General features: G+C 39.0%; 1 protein-coding gene across 1 annotated transcript; it reads right to left on the reverse strand.

The window, feature by feature from the left end:
* Nucleotides 1-1,527: 1,527 nt before the first annotated feature.
* Nucleotides 1,528-25,285, reverse strand: LOC133648826 (cilia- and flagella-associated protein 100-like). Its single transcript, XM_062045296.1, has 14 exons — nt 25,245-25,285; nt 21,236-21,312; nt 19,584-19,785; nt 19,442-19,506; nt 19,025-19,230; nt 18,533-18,613; nt 15,516-15,700; nt 15,388-15,439; nt 4,502-4,547; nt 4,273-4,427; nt 4,068-4,197; nt 3,787-3,992; nt 2,972-3,065; nt 1,528-1,825 (listed from the first exon to the last, which is right to left on the reverse strand). The coding sequence occupies exons 3-14, from the start codon at nt 19,780-19,782 to the stop codon at nt 1,700-1,702; spliced, it is 1,545 nt and encodes a 514-aa protein (XP_061901280.1). The 5' UTR covers nt 19,783-19,785; nt 21,236-21,312; nt 25,245-25,285; the 3' UTR covers nt 1,528-1,699.
* Between the last annotated feature and the right edge of the window lie 396 nt (nt 25,286-25,681).

A 25,681-nucleotide genomic window follows, 5' to 3' on the forward strand; every position in this document is an offset into this window, starting at 1 on the left:
TAAACATCCAGTTTCAAGACATTTGAGTCACTCCATCGTGACTATCTAAATGTGGCAGACATGGAAGTAGCAATGGTCACACAGGGGTGGGGTCTTGAGGACGCAACGACGGGTTCAGACCCCAGCAGACGAGAATAAAACGTGGTGTATTATTTGTAATATAGGAAGATGAAGACGTCTTAAAAGGCACACAGCAACACCACTTTCACACTTTGACTGTTGGCTAGCGTTAGCATAATGCTTTCATGCTAGTTAGCTCATGATTCACTTACCCTCCTCCTCTTTGGATCCTGTTAGTTTCTTTCCTGAAGAAGCCCACACAGAAGGCCCAGCAGTTACCCATGGCATTGTCAAATAGGACTAAGATCTAGCTCACATATATTATATGTAAAAATAGTGACAGTCCAGGACAGTGCAAGTTGAACATAGGACAGTAGTGTTTGCTCCAGCATTACTGTACTTCCTTAGCCTCCTTTTTCTACGACTGATAACACTCTGCCGCTATCTACCGGCTAGATGTTGTACTGCAGTCGCAGTAGGCACAGTCTATTGCAACTTTTTTGAAGGAAGCAACCGTCAATAATTAGAAATAATTGTTTACCCTGTCACTTCAGTATTGATTTCATAGTGTATGTATTGCACATTTGTATTCCACAAATGAAAACCATTATCTCTTCACTCTATAAAAGAATCCAATAACGGTGAATGTCACACATTCACTTAACCCATCCATCCATCCATTCATCCATCTTCTTCCGCTTATCCGAGGTCAGGTCGCGGGGGCAGCAGCCTAAGCAGGGAAGCCCAGACTTCCCTCTCCCCAGCCACTTCATCCAGCTCCTCCCGGGAGATCCCGAGGCGTTCCCTGGCCAGCCGGGAGAAATAGTCTTCCCAACGTGTCCTGGGTCTTCCCCGTGGCCTCCTACCGGTTGGACGTGCCCGAAAAACCTCCCTAGGGAGGCGTTCGGGTGGCATTCTGACCAGATGCCCGAACCACCTCATCTGGCTCCTCTCGAAGTGGAGGAGCAGCGGCTTTACTTTGAGCTCCTCCCGGATGACAGAGCTTCTCACCCTATCTCTAAGGGAGAGCCCCGCCACCCGGCGGAGGTAACTCATTTCGGCCGCTTGTACCCGTGATCTTGTCCTTTCGGTCATGACCAAAGCTCATGACCATAGGTGAGGATGGGAACGTAGATCGACCGGTAAATTGAGAGCTTTGCCTTCCGGCTCAGCTCCTTCTTCACCACAACGGATCGATACAGTGTCCGCATTACTGAAGACGCCACACCGATCCGCCTGTCAATCTCACGATCCACTCTTCCCTCACTCGTGAACAAGACTCCTAGGTACTTGAACTCCTCCACTTGGGGCAGGGTCTCCTCCCCAACCCGGAGATGGCACTCTACCCTTTTCCGGGCGAGAACCATTCACTTAACCAATATGACAAATACATGCTACAAGGCCTAGCTGTATATTTTTAAAAATATTATGTTTATTCCTCCAGTCCTTTTATGAACCAGGACACATTCAACTTATTAAATAATAGTTTTCAACATTTTAAACGACAGAAAATAAAAACAAAAACAAATTTGAAAGTGAATTTAAGAAAGCTTGTAAGAATTTGTTTGTATGTGTGGATAGAAGCAAAACATTTGGAGAGAAATATAATTATTATACTATTTCACATTCCTTTTTTTCCCTATAGTATGTCCAATGATGTGGAGAAGTAGTTATTGAAGTCGTCGTCAGCAGAAGCGCTTTCCACTTTTTTAACTTTCACCTTCTGGGCAGTCGGGAGGCATCTAGGCATTAGTTTACGTCCACTCTGAAAGGGGAAATAGACACATTTTCTTTTTAAATGCATTCATTAAATTAAAGTTATTTAAAAAAAAAAATGTATACACTTGTATTTGTTTTTACTCTCTAAATGCATCTTTGAGGTTTTGAAAAGCACATTGTAACTACTAAATAATATGCATAATAATAATAATATATACAGAAAATATATACACACACATACTTTACAGCTTGGTTACACTTGCTATTGTCAGTATTTTAAACTTGACAAGATGAGATACTTGGATAGGAAGAGACTTGAATGAAATTTGGCATAAAGATTTGACTTGTAGTACCACCTCCACAATGACCAGACAAGCTGCATACTCACATCAATATTAGTCCTGCCTTATGTGAGTACACTACAGCCCCTGTGGCCCCAAGTGAAAGGTCCAAACGCTGTTGGTCCGTGTGTTACAGTACAGTATTTTTAAACTAGCTTTAATTTTCTGAGGGGGGGGGGGGGGGGGGGGGGCTATAAAAATACCGTTGATTGATTGATGTCTTTCTCTTTTCTGTGCATTGTAGATAATAAAAAAAAATGCTAGCACAAGGCCATGCAGGGGATGGGCATTTATCTATTTTGCCTATAAATCCCACTAAAGCCCCCCACAACACTTGATATACATGCTGTAACCATGTAGTGTTTCACACATAGCAACTAGAGTTACTTCCATCAACAACAACAACAACAGCACAGAGAGTTCGATCTGTGTTTGCCATCTTGGCTACTGTCGTTTGGCATCTCAAAAGAGGTAAAGAATTATTGTTGGGGTATGGAGAGGATAAAGACTTGAGTCCAGCACAATCTTGCAGACAAGAGCTGTCCTATCTAGTGTTTGAGCATAAATTGATGAACCTTACTCGGTTAAAAGGTGAAACGTCTTCTAGGACAATCTCAACCATCCAGTTGCGATCCATTCAATGCCCCGAGAATACAATAAGTGAGATTTGATTGAAATATGAAAAAAAAGTAACTGATTGAAAACCCTACAGTAATAGTTACTACTATGCTTACCATGTTTTAATTATGCTGTAATGTAATGTAATGTAATTTAGTGTATTAGGCAGCATCATGCACTCTCCGCTCTAAACACAGTACACATAATAAAAAATCATTAAGTGAAGGACTTACAGTTTTCTTGGCCTCAGAGAGCGACCGCTCTAAGTATCTCTTCATCCTTTCTATCTGTTTCTCTCTTTGCATCCTCAGCTTTTCTTCACGTTGCCTCAAGAGCAACAGATTCAGAAAATGCAGACGCATGAATGTTGTATAAACACATCCAAATCAAACAAATCCTGATGGTAATACATTCAAGTCACCAAAAATCATACTGTACATTTATTAGGGGTGACCCTATACATCATTTTCACTTCTAATACTACACCGATATTGGAGCCTTAAGCATTGTCTGATGCTGATATTATACCGATACGATCTCAGCACGACTCATAGTACATACTTTTACTTACTTGTAGTGTGGAATGTTCGAAATTGCTTGTTTAAGTGAAATTACACATACAACAACGGTATAGGTAAAGAAAACACTAACCCTATGACCTAGTGGTCACAACGATTCATTAAATTAAGCTTACGATGCAGTGAGTTGAATGATGTGGACATGTTTGATACTGGATACTTTCTAAGCGGTTTCTGCCTTGATAAGTAATATGCAAATGTAATTATTTGACACTTGAATATATTCGCAAATGTTTTGGACTGCAATATTGTTCAATTAAGGACACGTTACGTATGTATAGCTTGTGTACTTTTGTGTGCTTAGCTGTTGTGTAGCTGCTAGCTCCTATGTTTATCTCTTGTAAATGATTTCCCCAAAACTGCAACAAAAGACATGCATAAAAAATGCAGTTTCTCTTTTTTTGTGTACTGTAGGACTAGTAAATGATGCTAAAAGGGAGACCACCTCTAATGAGAATGTCATGTCATACCTGGTCCTTCTCTCACTGTCCTTGATCTTCTGCATCATTTCCAAGCTTTCTGTTGGTATGTCATCCAGGCAATGTAGCAGTGAAGACATCTGCTTCTCAATGCTGGCCAGTCTCTCCAAGGTGCTGTGGCTGCTCCCCCTGTTGTCCACACAGCACCTATACACCTCTGCCACCTTCTCGCTGAGCGCACTCAGCATGTCATCCTGCTATGGGCCCACAGTGGATGTGATTCCTGACCTTATGTATGGTAAAACCTGCTCCCTGCGTCAGTGCTTCCTCACCTCATCCTCTGTGTTCAACAGAACATGCAGCTGAACCTTCTGTTTAAGCTTTGCGGCTCTCGCTTTCTCCTCCTCGATCTTCTTATTCATCTCATTCATTTGCTGCGTTAGGAGTGCCTCATCCTTTTCACTTCGAATAGAGAATGATCTGCACTCAATACACCGGAACATTCCTTACACCAAGAAGCAGACAGTCGGTGCTTACGTCGTCTTCCTGATGGCCTCCATCGACTGTTTAAGCTCTTCTAGTGTTTCCTCAGCTCTTGTAGAGTTCTTGATCAAAGACAGATTCTGCTCTGTTAGCTCCGTCATCAGCTCAATAAGCTGTTTTGGGTCAGTGAAGTACAACTCTGGATCTTCCTGTGAGGATGGGATACACAGTAAGTCGGCAACTGTGGGCGACAGCAAATAAAGCAAGGTTGTGTAAAACTTACCCCGTTTTCTGAACCGTCAGCATCCGGGTCAAGCCGCATTGAGACACTATCACATTCAGGAAGAAAGAAAGATCATTTGGAAAAAAAACATGCACACATAAAAATAAGGTACACAACAACTTAAAAAAAGATAACAATTACTAATTTTAAGAGGTACTGTCTTAAACAACATTGTGTTTGTTGTCTGCAAGGTGTACCGAGATATACAGCCACAATAACAGTAGTATGAAGACCTCTACTAAAGCCAAGTATGTTTGCATGCTGACTTTTTTTGTTACTGTTCAACTTTATGGCTACATTTATCCCACATACAAACACATTTTCCTGACAATAATATCTTACAAAATGCTCCAATGAAACTGTGGGAACAATTCAATAGCTTTTTCATCAACCAATCAGTGACCGCCAATTTAATCCAAATTCAATCAATCAATCAATCAATCAATCAATCAATCAATCAATCAATCAATCAATCAAATTAAAATGAGTCTCCCTTTAGCTGCTAAGATTCTTGATTGTCGCCATTCACACTTTGGATTTATAGCTGCTATGAGCCTTAGTAAAGGTTTGCTTTTTGTCTAGAGGTGTAAAGATACTATTTTTTCACTCATAATACGATACTTATAACAGAGCTTTGAGTATTGGCGGATACCGATATTGTACCGATAGGTATCAGCAGGAATTATACATATGCTTTTATTATTTTGTAGTAAGGAATATTAGAAAAGGTTTGATCAAGTGCAATTAGTCAAACAGAGAACAATGATAGATATGAAAAACACTAACCTATGTATTATTAAGTCTAGAATGGATTTATGGTGTGTTTAAGTTGGAGAAATGTGGTAATTTGTTTTTGGCGACACGTTGTGGCCACAATATAGTTAAGATCATGATGCAGTAAGTATGCAGACACATTTGTTACTGGATACTTTCTAATACCCTTCTGCCTTGGAGACTTTGTATGTGTAAGTAATATGCAACTATAATTGTTTGATACTTGTTTGAATTGAGAAATATGCTGTTTTAGATTGCAATACTGTTTAATTATTAAAGATGTGTAACTTCTTTGCTATTGTGTGGTTTGCTGTTGTGTAGCTGCGAGCTTATAGTAGCATATCATGTTAACTGGCTGTTCAGCTTTGCAGAAGTAAATACGCTGCAAGACTTCTTGTATCGATTCACTTATATTGGATAATTTAGATATCAGCTGTTATAATCTAATACTTGTTATTTTTCTGATATATGATATCAATATCAGATGGGGACACACCTACTTTTGTCAATGTTTTTTATAAGTGCCTGTCCTGAGATTTTGCTGAATGACCTAAAATTGTAACCAGTGAGAGTATCTGAGAATGAAATAAAACAAGAAATATATCTGCAAAAATACTGTTTTCAATTTACTGGAGAGCAGGAGTGTCCCAACTTTTTCCAGTGAGGGTCAGGTTGATATTTTTGATTTTGTAAAATAAAAAGGCTAAAAACAATCCAATATGCTAAAACGTAAACTGTATCAACAGTCCGCGAGGACTGACTGGTACGAGATGTTGCTGACAGCGTTTAATGCGTTTAAATGTGCTTGAGTGGTTGTACATGTATTGTAGGATTACATGACTATCACGTCATTGAACTGTTTTTTCATTATTACCGTATAGCAATAGTTGTTTTATGTGTACTTCAATGTTGTGTGTTAAGTTTGTTGTATACTATCAATTTCATTTGGAGTACAATGGTGGCTGTTGCTTGCACAACGAGCTACTTCCAGGAAATACAACAAGGGACAGAAATTGGAGGGCTGAGGCAATTTAAGTCCCCTGCACTTTTTACCATCCAAAAATACATACTATAATAAATAGAGACAAGTTAAGCACTTGCACCGAGCAAAAAAACAATGACTAAAGATTTCTGTTAAACTTTTCTGCACTGCAATGATTGACCGCATGCAGCAACTGATGAGCGGTCATGATGCGCTGATGTTAGATGCATGTGAAAGAAGAGTTGGCCTCCAAAGCAAGTAAAAGAGAAAAAAAAATAAAAACAAGGGTTCACTTGAAGATGGCTCTGTTGTTGACTTTTTTTTGGCATAAACACTGTTAGGAAAATAAGAACACAAACTACACAATCTTGTCTATTGGTGTCGCAGCGGCTTACTGGACTGTCTTTTGTTGCAGAGAAGGTGGTTTGAATCTCAGCCAGGACATACAAGGATACACGTAAACTTAAAAAAATGAATCATAGTTAGTTTTTACAGTTAATTAGTTGGTACCTAACATAAATTATTATTATTATTATTTAATTAATTTTTTATTTGTATTTTTTTTGTCCTGTCTAGCTTCTCAGGCAAATCATATAGTTGATGTAGATGCCCATATCAGCTGTACAAATTTACTTTACAAAAAAGAAGTGTGGGATACTTCTCTTGTTGCCTTATTTGTATTTGACTTTATTAAATGTATTTATATTATCATTTGGTGCAGCCGGGCCGGAGCAGGAGGGGATAGAAAGAGAAAAAAAGGAAGACAGAGGAGGAAATTGTGGGGACAAGAGGGGAATAAGACAGAGAGACAAAAACAACAACAGCAAACACAACAATAACAACAACAACAACAACAACAATAGAGCAATATCAGCAAATAGGATATGTACAAATATGATGGTAAAAGTGAAAGCTGTTAAATGTTGTGTTTGGATTGCGCCCTTACTCATTGCATTACGGTAGCAGTTGTGTTGTGCTGTATGTTCTATATGTTTACGGTACGTACACAGGATGTGACGTCGTTACGCTCTCATTGTGAGACGCGCCATTTTTCAGCCGCTACTTGTAATAAATATGCCATTAGGCTAAAGATTAAGAGTATTACTTTATTCTCCGATACGTGTGGACACTGTGCACTGAAACGTGACAGGTTATGGGCCCAGGAAGAGTTGGAGGAAGTTTAACGTGACGGATTAACACGGAGCTTCTGTGGACAACTTGGAGATAAAGTGAGTAAAGCTCGGAAGAAGTTTTTCGCGACGCAATACGCGAGATGGCTAACAGAATGGCGACACCAGCCCCGCAACTTCTTTTTGATGGATCAGATGAAAAATATGACCTGTGGGAAACAAGATTTTTAGGTCATCTACACATTCTAAAATTAAAAGAGGCGATCCTGAATGCGCCATCTGGCAATGAAGAAGCTCAAGCTGAACATAGGAGGAAGAATACTGACTGTTATGCTGAACTGATCAGACTCATTGATGACAAAAGCTTATCCTTAATAAGACACGAGGCTGCAGATGATGGCAGACAAGCCCTGAAAATACTGAGAGAACACTACTCCGGAAAAAGTAAGCCGAGGATCATCAATCTGTACACGTCACTCACCAAGCTACACATGGGAAAAGGTGATAATGTTACAGACTACATTATAAGAGCAGAGAACATTATCATGGCCCTAAAAGACGCTGGTGAAACCATGAGTGACGGACTAAATGTAGCCATGGTGATAAATGGGCTACCAGAATCCTTCAAGCCCCTAGCAGTCCATGTAACACAAAATGAAGATACAGTTACATTTGCAGACTTTAAAAGGAGACTAAGAGTTTATGAAGAGAGCGAGAAAATGAAGAAGACAGAATCTACAGACAATGTGATGAAGACCCATGTAAAACAGGGCAGAGGTCCACCAAGGGCACAAGCTGGAAATAGAAAAGATGAAGATGCCAACGTGACGTGCTACAGATGTGGAATAAAGGGGCACAAAGCAAGAAAGTGTTCCAGAAAAGTATGGTGTGGATACTGCAAAAGTAACACACACGAAGAGTCGCTGTGCAAGAAAAAGGGGGAACGAGATGGCGCGAGAAAGGTCGTGGAAGAACGAGACAGCGACCGAGAGGACCATTTCTTCAAGGCAAACGACGCAAGGAATGAGAGACCACCAGGCAGCGTGAAGATGAAAGGCATTATGGTCGACGGAGGAGCAACATCACATATTGTGAATGACATAGAAAAGTTTAAAAGCTTCGATGACACGTTTCAACCTGACTCTCATTCAGTGGAGCTAGCAGACGGAACCAAATGCAGTGGAATAGCACAGAGAAGAGGAACAGCGACCATCTGTCTGCAGGACAGCGCTGGACGACAGCACAGAGCACAACTGAGGGATGCTCTGTACATGCCCACATATCCACATGACATATTTTCCGTGGCGCGTGCCACAAATGGAGGAGCGACGATCACCTTCGAGAAAGGGGACAATCGCATGGTCACAAGGGACGGTAGCAGGTTTGACATACACGAAAGTGGTAATCTGTATTACTTGCCTACTGTTCAAACTGATATTGATCTATGTAAAGTGTGTCATGATGTACAAACATGGCATGAAATTTTAGGCCATTGTAATTATGAAGATGTGCAAAAATTACAAGGTGTAGTGAGAGGCATGGAGATAAAAGGGAGTGCGGCTAAACCAGCACAATTATGTGAAGTGTGCACAAAAGGAAAATTTACCCAGACGAGAAACAAGGAGCCTGACAGGAGGGCTAAGAAACCATTGGAACTAGTCCACACTGACCTAGCCGGTCCCATGCAAACGCCTAGCATTGATGGTCACAAATATGCACAAATATTTACTGATGACTATTCTGGTACCATGATGGTGTACTTTCTAAGGTCTAAAAGTGATGCAGTGCTCGCAACAGAACGGTTTTTAGCTGACGTAGCACCATACGGTGAGGTTCGGTGCATCAGATCAGATAATGGTTCTGAGTATACAAGCAAAGAGTTCCAGGCACTGTTAATAAGGAATAGGATTAGACATGAAACGTCTGCACCCTATTCACCACACCAAAATGGCACGGCCGAGAGAGGGTGGAGAACCCTTTATGAGATGGGCAGATGCTTACTGCTAGAAAGTAACTTACCAAATAAGCTGTGGAACTACGCTGTACAGACGGCGGCCTATGTACGGAACAGATGCTACTCTAGGCGTACACAGAAAACACCATACGAGTTGTTCGCAGGGAAAGAACCAAACATTTCCAAAATGCAAAAATTTGGATCAGTGTGCTATGCTTATCAGCAACAAACCAAGGGCAAGCTAGACTCTAGGTGTGAGCAGGGTGTTTTTGTGGGTTACGATAAAAACAGCCCAGCCTACCTAGTGTACTACCCAGAACAAGAGAAAGTTCAGAAACATAGATTGGTAAAATTCACAACCAAAACTGCAACAGAAAAAGAAACACAAACATGTGAGTCATACATGGGGTATGGTGATGTACAACCCAGGGTTAATGAAAGAGAAATTTGTGTTGATGATGACAAGGTTGAAAATGTACCAGATCAAGGTTTACAGGGTGTTTCTGAGACTTTACCTGAACAGACTGAACGCACACAGCCGGGTAGAGTCACTGACACTGTAAACAGAAGGAACCCATCGCGAACCAGGAGGAGGCCGGTTCACTTACAGGAGTTTGAGACTGAGGATACAATGGACAAATTTGTAACATGCGTGGACTCTTGCTACAGAGCAGTATGTGACATTCCTCAAACCTACAAGGAAGCGATAATGTCAAACAAATCAAGGCAGTGGAAAAATGCTATGGATGATGAGGTGAAGTCACTGGAGGAAAACGACACCTTTAGCCTCACCCATTTGCCACCGGGCAAACAGGCAGTGGGGGGAAAATGGGTCTATGCCCTCAAGAGTGACATTGACGGAACAGATAAATACAAAGCGAGGTTCGTAGCGAAAGGCTACAGTCAGAAAAAGGGAACTGACTACAAAGAGACATTTTCACCCACAGCAGACATGACAAGTGTGAGGGTGATCATGCAAAAGGCGGCACAAGAGGAGCTAGTGCTGCACCAGCTTGATGTAAAGACTGCTTATCTTCACGCCCCGATCGATTGCGAAATTTATATCGAACAGCCAGAAGGCTATGAGAAAGAATCAGTCACAGGTGAAAAGCTAGTGTGTAAATTGCACAAGTCTCTCTATGGTTTGAAACAGTCCGGTAGAAATTGGAATGCAATGTTGCACACATGTCTAACTGAGAATGGTTTTGTACAAAATTCTGCTGATCATTGTGTGTACTCACGAGAGGAGCATTATGAGAAAGTGATTTTACTTGTATGGGTAGACGATCTCATCATAGCATCTAAAAACAATGGTGTACTCAACAGTGTGAAAATGATGCTCACTGAAAGATTCAAAATGAAGGATCTAGGAAAATTGAAACATTTTCTGGGAATAGATTTTGACCAAACAAATGGCAAAGTCACAATGTCTCAAGAGAGATATGTTCACAAAATCTTAGAGAGATTTGAAATGCAAAATTGCAAGTCCAGAGAGACTTCATGTGAACCAAAACTAGAGTACACAGGTGATGCAGACAAAATGACAGATCAAAGAAGGTTCAGGGAGGCTGTTGGAAGCCTAATCTACTTGTCCACATGCACACGTCCAGACATAAGTTTTGTGGTCAGTAAATTATCCCAATACTTTGCTGAGCCAACAGACGAACACTGGAACACAGTAAAACATGTGTTTAGATACCTCAAAGGTACAGCAGAAAACAAGTTATGTTTCAAAGGAAATAAAACTGAACTACTGGGATTGAGAGTGTACAGTGACGCTGACTGGGCGTCAGATGTGTCTGACAGGAGAAGCACATCAGGTTATTGTGCTAGTCTAAGCGAAGGTAGCTCTCTAATCTCATGGAAAACAAGAAAACAAGCTACTGTTGCTTTATCTACATGTGAGGCAGAGTACATGTCTTTGGCATCAGCCATTCAAGAATGTATCTACCTAGGACAGCTACTCAGAGGCATTGACAAATACCCTTATACACAAACAAAGGTATTTGAAGATAATCAAGGCACTATTGCACTAGCCAAAAACCCAGTGAACAGGCAACGGTGTAAACACATAGATATCAAATACCATTTCATAAGGGAAACTATAAAAAGTGGCAGAGTGATTTTGGAGTACTGTCCTACTGAAAATATGATTGCCGATGTTCTGACAAAGCCAGCCACCAAGATGAAGCTAAAAAGGTTCAAACAGGACATGTTTGGCACTTAGAAGTGCAGTGTGTTTTTCTGTTTATTGGGGAAGGGACAACATGTGATCCCTATTTTCTTTTCTTGCATTGTAATTTTTTCTCAAGGTAACCAATTGAGTTAATGGCGAGTGGGGGTGTTAAATGTTGTGTTTGGATTGCGCCCTTACTCATTGCATTACGGTAGCAGTTGTGTTGTGCTGTATGTTCTATATGTTTACGGTACGTACACAGGATGTGACGTCGTTACGCTCTCATTGTGAGACGCGCCATTTTTCAGCCGCTACTTGTAATAAATATGCCATTAGGCTAAAGATTAAGAGTATTACTTTATTCTCCGATACGTGTGGACACTGTGCACTGAAACGTGACAAAAGCAAAGAAGCAATTAGTGAAATAAATAATAATACAGAAATGACAATGAGTATTATTACACTACAAATAGAGCAATACAAATACCAATAGAAATAGCGCTATTGATAATGAATAATAACAATAATGTACCTCTATTATTAACAATACAGTTGTTCAAATGCAACAATACATATATGTAATGATAACTAAAGATACAAAAGAAAGCAGATAAATGGAGGGGAAGAAAGAGAAGCCAGCTATATTAATCTTGTAGATTGTTATAGTAACAATAGGGTAAGCTTTGTTAGTGTGCCATGTGTTACCCAATTTACCCTAGGGTAACAACGTTACTATATATGGACATAAACTTTTTGAACTGCTGCCCTCGGGCAGGAGATACAGGACAATAAAATGCCGGACAAACCGATTTAAGAACACTTTTTACCCGAGAGCAATAGTGTCGCTGAACACAAGACAATAATGACTGTGCATGTGAGCTGTGTGCTTGGTATTTTTATGTATTTTTATCTATTTATCTATGTTCTTATGTTTTTATGGGTTATTATGAATTTGCACTAAATTAGTTTTGCATACAATTTCGTTGTACAATTTACAATGACAATAAAGATATATTATATTATATTATATTATATTCTATATATGTTTGATGAAACGTGATTATGTACATGAGTGTATGTATGTATATGTACTTGTATATGTACAGTATGTGTATATGTATGTTTGTACAGTGAATGTATATGTACAGTATGTGTATATGTATGTTTGTACAGTGAATGTTTATGTACAGTATGTGTATATGTATGTTTGTACAGTGAATGTTTATGTACAGTATGTGTATATGTATGTTTGTACAGTGAATGTATATGTACATGAATGTGTATATGTATGTTTGTACAGTGAATGTGCGTGCAGATGTACGAACTTTGAGTATGTAGGTATGTACTGTATTTGTGTATGTATGTGGGAGCGTAGGTACCTATGTACAGTATGTATGTATGTATGAATAATGGTGTGTATGTGAGTATATATGTGTATTTGTATGTACAATATATTTGACTCCCAGTGTGTGTGGGAGCCAGAGTACGGCCCCAGCCACCCAGAGAGCCCAACCCACAAACAACAGGTGTGGCGCCCAGGGAACAAGGGACCACCGGCCTAACATAAATTATTGAACAATTTGTTTCCCAGGTATTCATATTACTCCAAATCACGCATGCATATGATCCCTTAAAACCACTTCCCTGTACTCAAGCCAGTTGTGTCCCACCCACATCTGAAATCCAAATTATCGACTCTGAATAAAACCAGTTTACAAGTAGCGTGGCATCAAACACATCCGTAACGGCATTGTAATGTACTGTAGGTACAAATAATTAGTTAGATTACTTGTTACTAGAAAAAGTAACAGCGTTTGTAACGCCATAATCATTCCTAACACTGAAAATACCAAAACCACCCCCAACTATCGAATAAACACGCAAATTGTATCTTTTAAAAAAACACCATAATTGCAAGAATATAAAAACCTAAAAATATGCTCAGCATCAGGTCAGATTATCTAATTTCACTTAATTGGTTGAAAAATGCTTGTCTATATACTACAAATAATGCTTCTTTGTTTATCCAGCTATGCCATTAGAATATATACATTTTGCATACTTGCCAACCTTGAGACCTCCAATATCGGGAGGTGGGGGGTGGGGGGTGGGGGTGGGGCTTGGTCGGGGGGGGCGTGGTTGGGTCGGGGGGCGTGGTTAGGGGTGTGGTTAAGAGGAGAGTATATTTACAGCTAGAATTCACCAACTCAAGTATTTCATATATATATATATATATATATATATATATATATATATATATATATATATATATATATATATATATATAAATACTTGACTTTCAGTGAATTCTAGCTATATATATATATATATATATATATATATATATATATATATATATATATATATAAATATATATATATATATATATATATATATATATATATATATATATATATATATATATATATATATATATATATATATATATATTTATTTATTTTATTATATATATAAATAAATACTTGAATTTTAGTGTTCATTTATTTACACATATACACACACACACACACACACACACACACACACACACACACACACACACACACACACACACACACACACACACACACACACACACACACACACACACACACACACACACACACACACACACACACACACACACACACAACACTCATCTACTCATTGTTGTACTTGAAAGTACAATGCTTTGTTAAGGGTTGAATTGGCCATCCTCTTTCTATTCTCTGTCATTATTTTTCTAACCATGCTGAACACCGTCTCTGATGATGCATTGCTGTGTGGCACGCACAAAAGTGCTTTCATCAAATGCACGAGAGTGTGGAATCTTCCATCTCTCCCTAGCATGGCCCAAAACTTTGTCCAGTTTACATCTGCTGTGACAACTAGAAACACACGAGCCTCCACCAGGGGGAAGTGTAGCGTACCCAGATGTAAAACCTCTTTTGCACAATCAGCCTTTTCATATAAAGCCATAAAGGAATGGAACGACCTCACAACAAACTTGAAAAGTCTAACAGATTACTCTTCATTCACAATTGAAGTTAAAAAGTGGCTTTGGAGCAATCAAAGCTGCTCACATGGTCACTAAGATGGGCGTTATGTTTGACACATCAACCTAATGTGTATTATATTTATCCATGAGAGCATTTTTATTGTAAATTGTGAGGTGTGTGTGTTAAAATCATGGTTGTTTTTACAAATGATGACAGATGTGAACAAAAGCATGCATTGTCTTTGTGTGATGATGTAAATGAGGTGTGGTTGTATTGTATATTAAGTATGTGTCCATGAAAGGGCATTTTATGACTTTTTTCTTAATACTTGTGTATGATTTTATTGTCATAATTTTATTGCATGATTTTTGTATCCCTTTAATTTAGGTAGCCAGGGCCTGCAGATGGAAATTAGCTATTTAGCTATAATCTGGTACAGAACATATCTGTCTTTGAGCTTAATGTTTCTGTGCATTGTCCCTTCAAATAAAGACTAAACTAAAACCGGTCAATCCTTGCTTCCTGGGGAAGATCTTCCCTGGCAAGCAATTGGTACTCCAGTACTTGTATCCGGAGGCTGGTCAGGTCCAATCGCAGCTGCGGCAGACTTTTTTTGGGGGGGGCGTGGCCTCCAGCTCCGGCTGAATACCGGGAGTTTGTCGGGAGAAAATCTCTGTCGGGAGGTTGTCGGGAGAGGCGCTGAATATCGGGATTCTCCCGCTAAAAACGGGAGGGTTGGCAAGTATGACTTTTTGTGACATTTTTTTGTTTCTGTGGTGTAAGATTGGGAGTAAAATATATGCTTTGGCTCAATACTGCTCCATAGGACGTGCAACAAAATAGTGTCTATCATGCAGCGTATGCTGAAGACCTGGTGCTCTCTGCAGGTGACAGCCTGGCACTGCCTCTGTTATTTTCCACACCTGTGAACATGTTACTTATTATTTGTGTTAGTTATTATGTTATTGTGAGTCACATACTTTCATGTACTGTACTTGCTTTGCTTGACTGTCATTGAGTCCATTGGTTCCTTGTTCAGCTCATCCTCAGTGTTGCCCATCAGTTGTATTTTCTTCATAACCTTCGCCCTCTGGGCCTCCTGCCAGTCTGGTGGAGACAACTTCAAAAGAAGTTCCTTGTATCTCTTGTACTCTTGTAGAGTTTCTTCATAGTTGGAAAGTTCACTGATAAGAGAATACATAGTTCAGATGCTTACGCTTCAAATTATCATACCTTTTTTTGTATTTCACTCACTTGATTACATTTAGCAGAGCTTATTTAATCCAAACGCCTTTCCATATTCATCATTGATCATTTTCACCATATCTTGTACATGTTGACACTTACAATAATTCATTTGATTACATTTTGTGTTTTCAATCTGAGAATGTGTTGCAATGGTTTATGCGGTGATGAAGGAAAGAAAAAGAAGAAAGAAAACATTTGTTGAAAAATGAAAGGGGAAAAAAATTACAGTAAAATATATACAGCAGCTGATTTAAAGTTAATGGTGTAGGAATAACTAAATAAACAAAATAAAATGTAATTGAGATGAGAATAAATCAAATTAAGGATTGATATGACAATGGACTTGTCCAGGGTGTACACCGCCTTCCGCCCGATTGTAGCTGAGATAGGCTCCAGCGACCCCCCGCGACCCCAAAAGGGACAAGCGGTAGAAAATGGATTGATGGATGGATATGACAATGAAAAAAATTATGATGAATTATAATTATTTATAATTATTGAATTAAAAAGGAAAACAAGTTGAAATAAGCAACAATATGAAGAATCAATTTATATATGACTGGTCGGTGGACACGGAAGGTCCTCAGTCTCCGTTCGAGTTGTGCAGCCTAATCTTGCAGTTCAGCTATTTAGCTTTCTTTGTAGTAGTTGTAGTGACCGATGGTTGTTGGAGCTGGAACTAACCCATGTGGAACATTCAAAAATCCTTGTAATGAAGCGAGTAAGTATTATATAAATGTTCGTATTTGCGAATTTCTTTGCTGGGGTGTGCCTCAATTTGCACCATTATTACTTTGGTTTTGGATGATTTAAAAATGGCGCTTTAGCAAGAGGGAAAGGCAGGAAAGACTATGTAGCAGAAATTGTGAAAAAAGCCAACTAATCACAGCTCCGCAGTTGATGCAAAGTTAAATTTATTTTTGGAGGTGCATGTCAAGCAAGGTTTGAAGGGGGGTAATGAGCTGGCGTGGTTTGCACAGACAGAGTGATGCTGTAGCTTTGATTCCGTCTACGTTTTCTTCCGCTGCACATGTGTAACTTGTTTTGTTTCGTTTTGTACAATATCATTCATTTATGTGAGTGTCTTCGTAACCAAACAACGTGACACAGAAGTAGGTTACACAAAACGTCTTGACACGGAACTGTTCAACACAGAATGTCTTAACAGAGAAAGAAGCACCACTGATTGTCGTAACATAAATGAGGCAACACGGAACGACGTAACACAAAGGACAAAACACATTTTCGTAAGACAAACGATGCAACACGGAATAGCGTAACACAAACGACGCAACACGGAATGACGTTGCACAAACGACGCAACTCGGATTGTCGTAACACGAAACATTGTGTCAAAGAACAACACAAAACGAACGTTGTAACAAGGAATGCCGCAACACTAAACGCTGCAGCACGGGAGGACGTATCACAGGACGACGCAACAATTTAACACGAGAACCGCCTGTACAGATTAGGCGTCGATGAATAAAGGAGGAGGAAGAAGAAATGTTGTTAATTTTTTTTTTTTTTTAAACAATAAGTGAATAGGAGTTCAAATGAGAGTATATATTAGGGATGTAACGGTATTGTAGATACCGCAGTATTACAGTTTCAAAGTTTTCACAATAATGCATTAATGTGTGAGGATATCAAACGAGAACCTCGTGATTGTAGTTTTTTTCTGGCGCTTTAGCGTTGGCCGGGTCTGAAAATAAAGTACATCTCCTGGAATCCCTGCACAGCACGGTAACGCTGTAAACAGGAAGTGAATTGTTGTAGTAGTTAAGAGGATTTTTTTTGTGTGGACATTTCCTGAAAATGTCTTCAAAATCCGTCCGTAACCGTTTGAGTAATGTTGCTAACAAACAGGCCAACAAGCCCTGGCGAAAACATAACGTCTTTGGCGGAGGTAAGAACGTCTGCTTTTTGCAAATTAAAGCACGCCACTTTCGTCTTGAGCATTTCCAAGGCGACACAGCCAGCTGGTCATGCCAGCAACAGAGGAAACTAACCCAAAAAATCTGTACACCAAAAAACTACTTGATAAATCCGCAATCCATCCATTCATTTTCTACCGCTTGTCTCTCTCGATATTGTGGGGAGGCTGGAGCCTATCTAGTTGCACTCGGGCGGAAGGCAGGGACACCTTAGACAAGGCTCTATGGCATAAACCATTACCCAGAAAAGATACTTGAAGCCAGCAAAGCCAAACATCAGTTTGTTAGGTATTTACATTATTACAAGTTAAATTGTTTGTTAACTTCTCTGAGAAACAGCATTTTCCAAACTAAAATATAAACATGTCCACTGTGGAGGACACTGGTTGTCATAAAGTAAAAGTTGAAAGACACTAAAGTAAACATTATTGTTTTACACTGAATGTTTTACATTGTCACTTTAAAAAGACACCAACTGTAAGTTACTTTTTTAAAAATATTTGAAAAATAGATTTTTATGCACATTTATTTTCACTTAAAAAAACATGTTTGTAGTAATTAATATGATTAAAATATTTGAGCATTATTATTGTGTTCAATTGCTGTAAGTCTGTTCATTCTAAACATTCCCGCCAGTGCTGCCACTTCATTTTACACAATATGGCATCTTTTTGTTGTTGTTGTTGGCACAATAATATCGTATTGTGGCCTTAGTATCGATTTTGATACCGTTACATCCTTAGTATATATACACAGTATATGGATTGTGCAGTGTTAAGGAAGAAAAAAGTAATAATGAGAGTAATAGAGTAATTGAATAGGAGTAGATGCCTTCTTAACTTTGATATTTCAGAAGTCAACTTCTTAATCTCAGTGTTTTTCTCCTCCTTGGACTTGGCTTCTTTTTCAAAGCTGAAACAAAAACAGTAACTATTTATAATTATCAACTTGACATATTTGCAAGAAGACTGTTGCTCAAACGCTATACAGACAGAAGTAACGGGACACTGAAATGTTGAAAGTACAGGAAGTGAAAGTAAAAATGTGATTTGAGCCGTTGTAACAGCAACCCTTCTTCTGGTAGGACTTGCTAGGACATTTGTGTATCTGCAGAAGTTATTGTCCATACATCCACAAGAACATTTATGAGAACAAACAGGGGTTGTAAGTAAGGGGTTGTATGCAAGTTATTCAACATGTAACTCAAATCATGTCTTTATGGATCTATTTAAGAAGAATGAAGAGTCCTACCAAAACGCTGAACACTTTTCCGATTAATAAGTGTCCTGAGACCTTTGTTGTGTATATTTATGTTGTTCTTACAATGTTCGGGCCTCCATAGACTTCTTCTCATTGTCTCTCAGGAACTGTTCAAAGCTTTGATTGTCCTTCTCAATGAGCTTCTCCAGCTCCCTTAGCTGCCTCTGCTCTTTTGCGATGGCCTTTTCCATTTTACATATCTCTGACCTCTTTGTCATCAGCGATATCTGAAAGCGGTGAAGGGAGGACTGATTGTTAGAGATGATGGCCTGAGAATAAAAGCAACACAACAGCTGGTTTTCAAAAAGTGGGTACTCAATGGCACTCCAAGGGGAAAAATACATTTACATTTTTACATTATTTTAATAGAAATGTTACCTTCAGTTTCTTAGATTAGGTAGGGGGTAACTGACTGAAAAAGGTTGACAAACATCCCCTATCACTGCTGCAAACTGTGAAACAATCTCTGCAGTTATTTACCTCTAACACGGCCTTCTGACGCTCCATGGCGATGAAGTCATGTTTACATTCTCTCACAATGTGTGCTGCGTTGAAAAACCCCCAGAGTTTTTAAAGAGCAGTTACGTGTTCATGTTCTGAATCCTCACCAAGTTCAACTCACTTTGTTTCAACAAGGCCAACTTCAGCTCATGCCTTGCAGGTGTTTGCATCGGGAGGGTTGGCTTACTCCTGGCTTTCTTTAGCATATTCACACTTTCTTCCTCCTTTAGCTGCTTCAAAAGCGCTTTCCTCTGCTCTGCCATCATTCGGGTGCTATAGGTCGTCTTTTCGTGAATCGGGAGGGACAGGAAGTTGCGCATCTCCTGAGCAAAGGAAGACAACATCAGAACCAAATGATGTAGGTTAATATGTTCCTGTACTTTCTATGGAGAAAACTAACTCTCAAGTAAAGTTTATTATCAAAAACTAAGTGTGGAACAAAGTTTCTTCAGAGAAAACTAAGTCAAACTCAAAGTTTCTTCAGCAAAAAAACTTTCAAATGCAGTTTATTAAGACAAAACTAAGTTAAAATCAAAGGTTTAGCAGGGAAAAAATTAAGTCCTAATCAAAGTTTCGTCAGAAAAACTAAAACTGGATCAAAGTTTATTCAGATAAAACTAATTCTTTAATCAGTTTCTTCAGGAAAAAATTAAGTTCAAATCAAAGTTGGATTTAAGAAATTCGGACTTGCACTGTTCACATTGACATGAAAATATCCGATACAGGTCACATATGGGCAAAAACTAAGTGTGGAACAAAGTTTCTTGAGAGAAAACCAAGTCAAACTCAAAGTTTCTTTAGCAAAAAAACTTTCAAATGCAGTTTATTAAGACAAAACTAAGTTAAAATCAAAGGTGTAGCAGGGAAAAAATTAAGTCTTAATCAAAGTTTCGTCAGAAAAACTAAAACTGGATCAAAGTTTATTCAGATAAAACAAATTCTTAATCAGTTTCTTCAAGAAAAAATTAAGTCCAAATCAAAGTTGGATTTAAGAAATTCGGAATTGCACTGTTCACATTGACATGAAAATATCCGATACAGGTCACATATGGGCAAAAAAATAAAAAAAAACCCTTCAGCGTGAACAAGGCCTTAGTCTGAATCCAAGTTTCTTCAGAAAAAATCAAAGCCAAAATAAAGGTTTCATTGAAAACTAAGTTTGAATCAAGTTTATTCCAAATCCAAGTATTGAGACAAAACTCAGTCTGAATCAACGTTTCTTCAGGAAAAAAGTTAAGTTTGAATCAGTTTTTTCAGAAAAAAAACCTGGGATCCTAATCAGAGTATAGTTTGTTCAGAAAATGCCAAATTCTAATCAAAGTTTTTTTTTCTCCAAATGAAAGTTTCTATCAGAAAAACATAAACTCAAATCAGAGTTTCTTAAAAAAAACAACTACCTGTAAGCTAAAATCTAAACATTTCTTTGCAAATCCAAATCAAAGTTTAAGTCCCAAAGAGACACTGGAGCCCGGCAAGCTACAGTCCACATCATTTTATTCTCACGGAGTCAAAAGCCATTTTTTCTTGGGCTGAACATTATCTTAAACTATGTGATGAGGTAATGGTGACACACAACTTATGTGTCCTCTTTTTCTTGGACTTTTGGGAAGGTCTGGTTTTGCTGGTGTCATATTATTCATATACATATTTATTTGTCATACATTCCATCTATGTTCCTTGTAAAACAGAGTCCTGTACTGCAGCAAGATTATTACTCATTAATCAGCTATTATTATTTAAAGAACACACCACAATACACAGGCAAACACACACCTTTTGTCGATCAGATTTTTCATTTAAACTTTGTAGAAGAATGCTTTTGCTGTCTGGTGATTTCCTCCTTCTTGTGTCTATAAAAAAGTAATGAAAACAAAAGTTAGCATGAGTCTCTATGTCTATGATGTACATAATGTGTGTGTGTGTGTGTGTGTGTGTGTGTGTGTGTGTGTGTGTGTGTGTGTGTGTGTGTGTGTGTGTGTGTGTGTGTGTGTGTACTATTAAGGGCTTGATTTACTAAAGGTGTACTAAAACATGTGCAAACCTGATAGCACACGCAAACCTGATCTACTAAAAACGTGTGCAAAGTGGATTGCGTCTATTAAAGGGGAACTGCACTTTTTTGGGGGAATTTTGTCTATCGTTCATAATCATTATGAGAGACAAGAAGACAAAAGTGTTTTAACTTTTTTGCATTCTAACATGTAAAAATTGGCTCGTTCTAGGAGGCTAGCAATGCAGCAGGTGGAGAAAATCCTCAGTGCTGAGCTCTGTAGAACTTGCACCTGGCTCGCTGACAACAAGCTATCCATACACTTGGGTAAAACAGAATCCATCCTGTTTGGGTCCCACATCAACCTTAAGAAAGTCAATGACTTCACCATAAAAGTGGGTGACATTGTTATCACCAGGAAAGATGAGGTCACCTACCTAAGTTCCATTCTAGAGGCTAACCTTTCCTGTGATAAAATGGCAACCAAGGTAATCAGAAAGGTTAACCAACGAGCGAGATTTCTCTACAGAATCTCCTCTCTGGTCAACAAAAGCACCTTGAGGATTCTGGCGGGAACTCTCGTTCAACCCTTTTTCGATTACGCATGCACCTCCTGGTACCCTAGCACCTCCAAAACCCTCAAATCTAAACTCCAAACATCTCAGAACAAGCTAGTCAGGTTACTTCTAGACCTCCATCCCAGATCCCACCTCACTCCTACCCACTTCTCTAAAGTGGGATGGCTCAAGGTGGAGGACAGAGTAAAACAACTTGCACTGAGCCTAGTCTATAAAATCCACTACACCTCCCTGATACCGAAGTACATGTCAAACTACTTCCTTAACGTAAATGACCGCCATAACCACAACACCAGGGGGAGCTCCACTAACCACGTTAAACCCAGATTCCGAACTAACAAAGGTCTTAACTCATTCTCTTTCTATGCCACATCAATGTGGAATGCACTCCCAACAGGTATAAAAGAAAGGGCATCTCTATCCTCCTTCAAAACCGCAATAAAAGTTCACCTCCAGGCAGCTACAACCCTAAACTAACACCCTCCCCGGATTGCTAATAATCAAATGTAAACAATCAAACGCAGATACTTTTTCTTATGCCTTCTGATCTCTCTCTCTCTCTCTCTCTCTCTCTCTCTCTCTCTCTCTCTCTCTCTCTCTCTCTCTCTCTCTCTCTCTCTCTCTATGTCCACTACTTGCTGTCCATATCCTACCCCCCCCTCCACACCCCTGATTGTAAATAATGTAAATAATTCAATGTGATTATCTTGTGTGATGACTGTATTATGATGATAGTATATATGATAGTATATATCTGTATCATGAATCAATTTAAGTGGACCCCGACTTAAACAAGTTAAAAAACTTATTCGGGTGTTACCATTTAGTGTCAATTGTACGGAATATGTACTTCACTGTACAACCTACTAATAAAAGTCTCAATCAATCAATCAAGCTAATAGGAGCAATCAATTCTGCCTCTAAAATAAATAAATAAATAAATAAATAAAAGGGACGGCGTGGCGAAGTTGGTAGAGTGGCTGTGCCAGCAATCGGAAGGTTGCTGGTTACTGGGGTTCAATCCCCACCTTCTACCATCCTAGTCACGTCCGTTGTGTCCTTGGGCAAGACACTTCACCCTTGCTCCTGATGGCTGCTGGTTAGCGCCTTGCATGGCAGCTCCCGCCATCAGTGTGTGAATGTGTGTGTGAATGGATGAATGTGGAAATACTGTCAAAGCGCTTTGAGTAACTTGAAGGTAGAAAAGCGCTATACAAGTATAACCCATTTACCATTTATTTATTATAAATCGCTTTAAAAATGCATTCAAAAAACGTAAAAAATACTTCATTTATGTTCCGTAACATGTATAATAACCATACTGTAGCGACATTGTTATTGTAAGAGCCAACACTGAGGAACTATTTTTCTAGCGTAGTAACACATCACCAAGCTACGTTATTACCCGTAAAAAAAGCTAACTACGGCAAGAGATAAGCTAGCTTCTACGTTAACACGAAACGCGTTTGAGTTTATAAAGCACAACAATGTGATAGGACACCAATCTGTACTGACTGAAAAACATGAACAATCATAATAGAGTATCTGAAGAGTATTAGCCCACATTTCACAGCTAGGTTGACAGTATATGTACTGTAGTTGTAATGACACACCTGACGTGCTGAGTATATCATGATCAATATCAAAGTGACTCAATGGACAGTTGTGCGTTTCGTCCAGCTGGTCGGAGACGTTTTTTCAAGTTGACTGGGTGGGCACTCCATTTATGTTGGAATAGCATGGCTCCAAGTTTCACATTTACAGCGTCAAAATCACGGAGACCTCAATCTCTCGGCTTCCGTCTGCTCCAACGTCTCACTCTTTCTTCGTGCTCGCTTCTAGAAGCAGTAGTTTATCCTCAGTATATTATCCAGATTCAAAAAGAGAAGGTTGTAAATCCTCATTTGTCGTCTTTGTTGTCTGTTACCAAGTCTGCCATGATTTAAAAAACCCTCACGTTTGTATCCAGAAGTAGGAACACACATTTGTTGCCGGAAGTCGGAAGTGCGCTGCTATGGAAACGGAAATATATGCGCAAAGGAAACCAGTTCCGGCAATTCATAAAATGACCCAAATACGGTAAATATTGTACATATTACTTATACATTATATATACTTACATATATACTTGCAGTGTATATTAAATGTTGATGGAGGGATTTGAATTTGTTTTAGAGGGCTTTGAAGGCTACAACAATGACTCCCTTTAGCCGTTTTTTAATCATCTTTAAAATCGCAAAAAAAAAAAACGGGTGTTCTTGTCTCTCATAATGATTGTGAACAATAGGCACAATTTCCAAAAAAGTGCAGTTTCCCTTTAAGTGAACAGAATAAGGCATGCCATCCATTTTGCCTCTGTCCTCATGAATATGCAGAATATATGCTGATCGTCAAAACGCCCACAATACTGGGAGGACAAGATGCAAATATATTATAGAGCACGTGCAATGTGATTTATCAACACTCATCACCGTTTTGCCCGCACTTTTTAGCGTTTTATTTAGCACGTCTGAAAAGTAAGTGCAAACTGAGCTACACACACGGCTGCAGGATCAGGACCGCTGCAAAGACAGACGATTGACAGAAAATCCTCTGTCATACGTGTGTGTGTCAACGTATTTGCATGGTCTGTCCGAAATAAAAAAATATTAGACATATTGTCTATTCAGCAACATCTGTTAAAATTGTTTACTGCATGCTGGGTGACTTAAGGAACTGATTAAAACTATGTTTGCTGTTTTTTTTTTTTAAGGCCGTTGTGTTTTTATTTAAACTATATTATTAATAAATCTCCCGTATGAAAAAAACTTTGTGAAGTATGCATTTTTTTGCTTCTTGAGATCAAGTAAGCGCAGTTTCTCTCCCATGAGCGCACCATTAGGCAGAAGAAAAAAAAACGGGGAAAAAGGTGGTTTCTGTTTTTGTATATGCACTTTGGACTGTGTCTAAAATGCCCATAAAAAGTGGCACATGTCTCCTTCATGTTTGAAAACACAGCAAAACGCCACAGGTTGGAGCAGGATAAGATGCTGCCTCATTAGTATACACGCAAAATCCTCATCTAAATAAGGTCTGCACCAGTTTTGAACTGTGCACGCAGTCTTAGTAAATCACATGCAACATGCCCACTAATAGTACACACAATTTTATAGATTGCACACGCTGTCTTGCGCGTGGAATTAGGATCTTAATAAATCAGGACCTTAGTGTATACCTGCTTTACAGGATTTGGCAACGCCATCCTGTTTTGACACGACGCTGTCTGAGGACATCTGTGGAAACGTGATAATTAAATTCAACAGTTGTGTGTTAGTAACAGTACTTAACAGCTTTCTTCACTTGACTTACCATCATTCAATAACATAACTTGCTCCTGCTGTCGACAAGACCAAATTAGATATGATGTGATTTAATTTTTGACCACATTATTGTCTCGTTTTTATTTGTTAACAAATGTGTCAGTTAATGTTGTCGTAGTTTTTGTCAACGTGCATTTGTTTGGATTACTTACAGTGTGCACAAACAAATAAATCCTGCCACTGTGCACATTTCAGGAGTACTTGAGAGCAGTGAAGCCCTAAGAGCTAAGGTTGTTGACAGTAACGCTGCAAACATGAGCATAGCAGTGGCGCTAACAGGCTACCAGCATGT

This window comes from Entelurus aequoreus, linkage group LG04 (assembly GCF_033978785.1).
Source record: "Entelurus aequoreus isolate RoL-2023_Sb linkage group LG04, RoL_Eaeq_v1.1, whole genome shotgun sequence".
Taxonomy (NCBI): Eukaryota; Metazoa; Chordata; class Actinopteri; order Syngnathiformes; family Syngnathidae; genus Entelurus; species Entelurus aequoreus.

Coding starts and splice junctions, on each gene's coding strand:
- LOC133648826 (XM_062045296.1), bottom strand. CDS start 19,782: ATGCGCAACTTCCTGTCCCTCCCGATTCACGAAAAGACGACCTATAGC. Junction 4,428..4,501: donor CTGACGGTTCAGAAAACGGG/GTAAGTTTTACA, acceptor CCATCCTCACAG/GAAGATCCAGAGTTGTACTT. Junction 4,198..4,272: donor GAGGCCATCAGGAAGACGAC/GTAAGCACCGAC, acceptor CTCTATTCGAAG/TGAAAAGGATGAGGCACTCC.